This window comes from Sinocyclocheilus rhinocerous, unplaced genomic scaffold, assembly GCF_001515625.1.
Source record: "Sinocyclocheilus rhinocerous isolate Xijiao unplaced genomic scaffold, SAMN03320098_v1.1 scaffold2358, whole genome shotgun sequence".
Lineage (NCBI taxonomy): Eukaryota > Metazoa > Chordata > Actinopteri > Cypriniformes > Cyprinidae > Sinocyclocheilus > Sinocyclocheilus rhinocerous.
In genome coordinates, this window is record NW_015627543.1 from 122,759 (window position 1) to 126,436 (window position 3,678).

The 3,678-nt window shown below is 34.9% G+C and overlaps 1 protein-coding gene across 1 annotated transcript in view; it reads right to left on the reverse strand.

Moving 5' to 3' along the window:
- Window positions 1-3,678, reverse strand: part of LOC107730676 (collagen alpha-1(XXIV) chain) — a 119,783-nt gene that overhangs the window by 21,144 nt on the left and 94,961 nt on the right. Inside the window, exons 43-46 of the mRNA XM_016541549.1 lie at window positions 3,464-3,517; window positions 2,999-3,052; window positions 1,314-1,367; window positions 1,045-1,152 (exon numbers count right to left, since the gene is read on the reverse strand). Coding sequence (XP_016397035.1) covers window positions 1,045-1,152; window positions 1,314-1,367; window positions 2,999-3,052; window positions 3,464-3,517 — 270 coding nt within the window. The remainder of the gene's footprint in view (window positions 1-1,044; window positions 1,153-1,313; window positions 1,368-2,998; window positions 3,053-3,463; window positions 3,518-3,678) is intronic.

Genomic DNA, 3,678 nt, shown 5'->3' on the forward strand with positions numbered 1-3,678 from the left:
TAGCAACTTTACATGGCCGCTCAATCTAATGTTAACCTAGAAAAATGTGTGCTATTGAAGTGTCTGTGTGGAGTGTGGAAGCTGAACAGTAGCGCTCACTGCAGGACAGATGGAGGCGCCGGAGCGGTTACTGTCTCTTAAAATACTCCCTCATTTTTGGTCATACAGATAAGAGTAATACATGTTTTGAATCTGTAAATACTCTACATTTATTTTTGTGCACTCACAATAAAAACAAAATATTGTGCTTTTGTAAAATAATGAAAACAAACAAGATGCGCTTTCTGCCGTCTCGGTCTCTGTGAACTTGAGTGTGAAACTCCGAATCTCTGTGTATACTTGCCTTACAGATATGAAAACATATCTATAGAGAGTGAAATGTCTACTTTCAAATGATTATGTAATCCGATCAAACATGCATACAGGCGCATCACTACTGCGGAGATGACGAGTCAGTGTCGCCCGACTTCATCTCTTAAGACGAAAACAAAGAAAGCACTAGTGTATCAATAAATTATTAAAATGTTAAAGGGGTCATATGATGCTTTTTTAAAGATCATTATTTTGTGTCTTCTGCGGTGCTGTGGCAAGCTTTATGCATGTGCTTGAGTGCTTATTAGGCTTTGTAGACAATTAAAGGCTAATTATTATGATTTAAATGGTTTATTAATAAATGTGTGATTAGTCCAATATTGCTTAAAATGAATGACTACTAGTTGACCAGCAAAATCTTTAGTCCAGGGCAGCCCTAGTATTGGTTACTGGATCTTAGCACTGCGTTCGACACTATTGACCATAAACATTTTTTTGAATAGACTAGAAAACTTTGTTGGCATTAGTGGAAGTGCATTAGCATGGTTCAAATCGTACTTATCTGACCTCCATCAATTTGTAGCAGTGAATGAAGAGGTATCATATCGATCACATTATTGTCCTTTGGCATTATTGACACACTAATTTCCTATTTAATACTGTAAAGCTGCTTTGATACAATCTGTATTGTTAAAAGCGTTATTTAAATAAAGGTGACTTGACTTGACTCACTGTTCGGCCTTTGGATCCAGGCAGACCCGGTAAACCAGGAAGACCAGGAAGCCCATCGGATCCCGGATACCCATCTGTCCCTCTGGGCCCCGGCAAACCAACCGGACCCTAAAACACATGACAGATACATAAATCTTAAATGTAGGCCTAAGTATTTTTTAAATGTTTTTTTTTAATAAAATTTTTATTAAACAAATTATATAATATTTTTTGTTATTGATTTATGCAGTGATTTGTGCAAACATAAACATGTGGTGTAAAATACTCACTTCAGGACCTGGAGCTCCAGCGGGACCTCGGGATCCTTTCTTCCCAGCGAGTCCCTAAAACACACACACACACTTATTCAAAACCCTTATATAAATCTGTTACCTAAGAATGATTGGAGTGAATTAAAAGAAAGATTTTTCCATGCCGTGATAAAGAAATCGCTATAATCAGCTCTTATTCAAGCATCTCTGAGCGCACAATTCCTTTAATGCTCTGGATAACAAAGGAAATAAAAATAATAAAGTCACGTTGGGTGGCCAAATGCTGTGATTCTGTTTCGCTCAGGTTTTCAATGCCGTTCATTGGCTGATATCTGAATGGGATATTTATGATATGTGAATGTGGCTCTGTGAATGTTTACAGGAGCTTTCCAGGATGGATTTGCAAAAAAAAAACCGCAGACAAAAGGATATAGAATTCATTCTGTTACACAACATGTTTTTATACTGCAGAGGCGACCTGCCATTGACTTCTGTTGATTTTAATTTAATCTATTTATGTTTGCTACAGTCTGACCCTAAACTTTTGCCATTTTAGATTCATAAAACACTAGCATATTGCTTACTGAATATGCTGAATACTATTTTTAAACTATGTAAAGTATGCAGTATGAAGATTTTTCTAATTTAAAAAATGCTACATTGTAGTCACATGACCTCGCTATGTTGTGTGCTTAATTCTTCTTGAATATATATAGTGCTATTTTAGCGCAATTTAAGTATAAAGACATGTTTACTTTTGGCAGTTTGATGAAAGAAGTCAAGAAAAACTAAAGATTGTAGTCGATATTAACGATAATAACACTGAAAACTGAAGTTAAAGCAGCATACCAGGATAACTATAGTTAACTAAAACATAAAAACATAAAAAAAAAAAAAATCATTATTTAAAATAAAATAAAATTTAACAAATAAAATTAAATATAAAAAAGTTTAACTTATTTTATTTTAACTAGTTACCCAGGAAAAAGAAAATATAAAATAAAAACCAATTTAAAATATCACTAAAAACTAGTAATATCTCAAATGTACTAAAATAATAGTGTGATCTGGTTGCATAATGCAAATCTTTGCAAATATATTAATTATTTTATGATTAAGAAACTATTATAGTTTTTGTTTTAAATATTTTGAGGATTTTATTTTTGTATTTTCCATTTTCAGTTTAATTTCAGTTAAAGTTTTAGTAATTTTTGTGTTTGTCATTTTTATTAGTTTTTTTGTTTTTATAAATTTTTATTCATACATTTTATTCATAAATATGCATTTCATACGTTTTATTGATTTTTCATTCAGTTTTAGTTTTAGTTATTTTAGTACATCAAAATTCTTTTTAAGAATGTTCTTATGTTTTTTCTTAAGATTGTTCTTAAGACAAAACTTAAGAAGTTTTCTAATTCTTGAAAATAATCTTCTTAAATATCATCGTATGTAACTTCTTAAAGTTAGGATAGCCCCACATACAGTAGTCACACATACCGGAAGCGTTCACTCGGAAGATGCACTTCAGAACATTCTTACGAACTTTGCGGAATTTATCTTAAGAAATGTCTTAACTTATTTCTTAAGAAGATTTTTGTAAGCCTGGCCCCAGGTGTTTCATGCATACAGAAAAAAATCACAAACTGCACAGTATATGAACTACACACGGCATAAATAGTGTAAGTAGTGCGCTAGTCACAAACCTGAACTCCCTTCTCGCCTATGGGTCCTGCTTCACCAGGAAGCCCAGGAGATCCCTGTAAAAAAAGACTGTGCTTTAATTTCATTTTGCAAGCAGACACTTCAGTGTGATGTCCCACCGGTCTGGAGACATGTGGCCAGTGTCCAAAATTAACCAAAGAAAAAACTGCAAACATTAGCTTTGGCATGTCAAATTTTCCAGCAACTTAATTAAGAAAGTTATGCAACAAAAACTCTGTGCTCCAAATCCTAGTGAGCCACCTACCTAGACAGCATTTTAAGGCATCATAGGGTGCAACTTCTGATGCAAAGACATGCATCAAACACAAACAACATGCAAAGGTGAAACTCTATTGTGAGCTGAGTTTCCAGTGCACTGTTAGCATGATGCACTGACTGCTGTCTATGTAGGTGGACAGCAGCAGTTTTGGACCAGAGCTGCAGTGTTGGTCACACATCAGACTTACAGGAGATCCCTGCTGACCGATCGCACCACGGGCGCCTGTGACCCCTGCATGACCCTAAAACACACACACACACACACACACACACACAAATATGAATGTGAGTGTGGACTGTTTGTGATGAAAACAGGCCTGCAGCGCTGCAGGATCCAGACCAGCTCAATCTCGATCAACTGTAAGGAAATCATCTGAAGAACAATCAGCAAAAGAAAACAAAC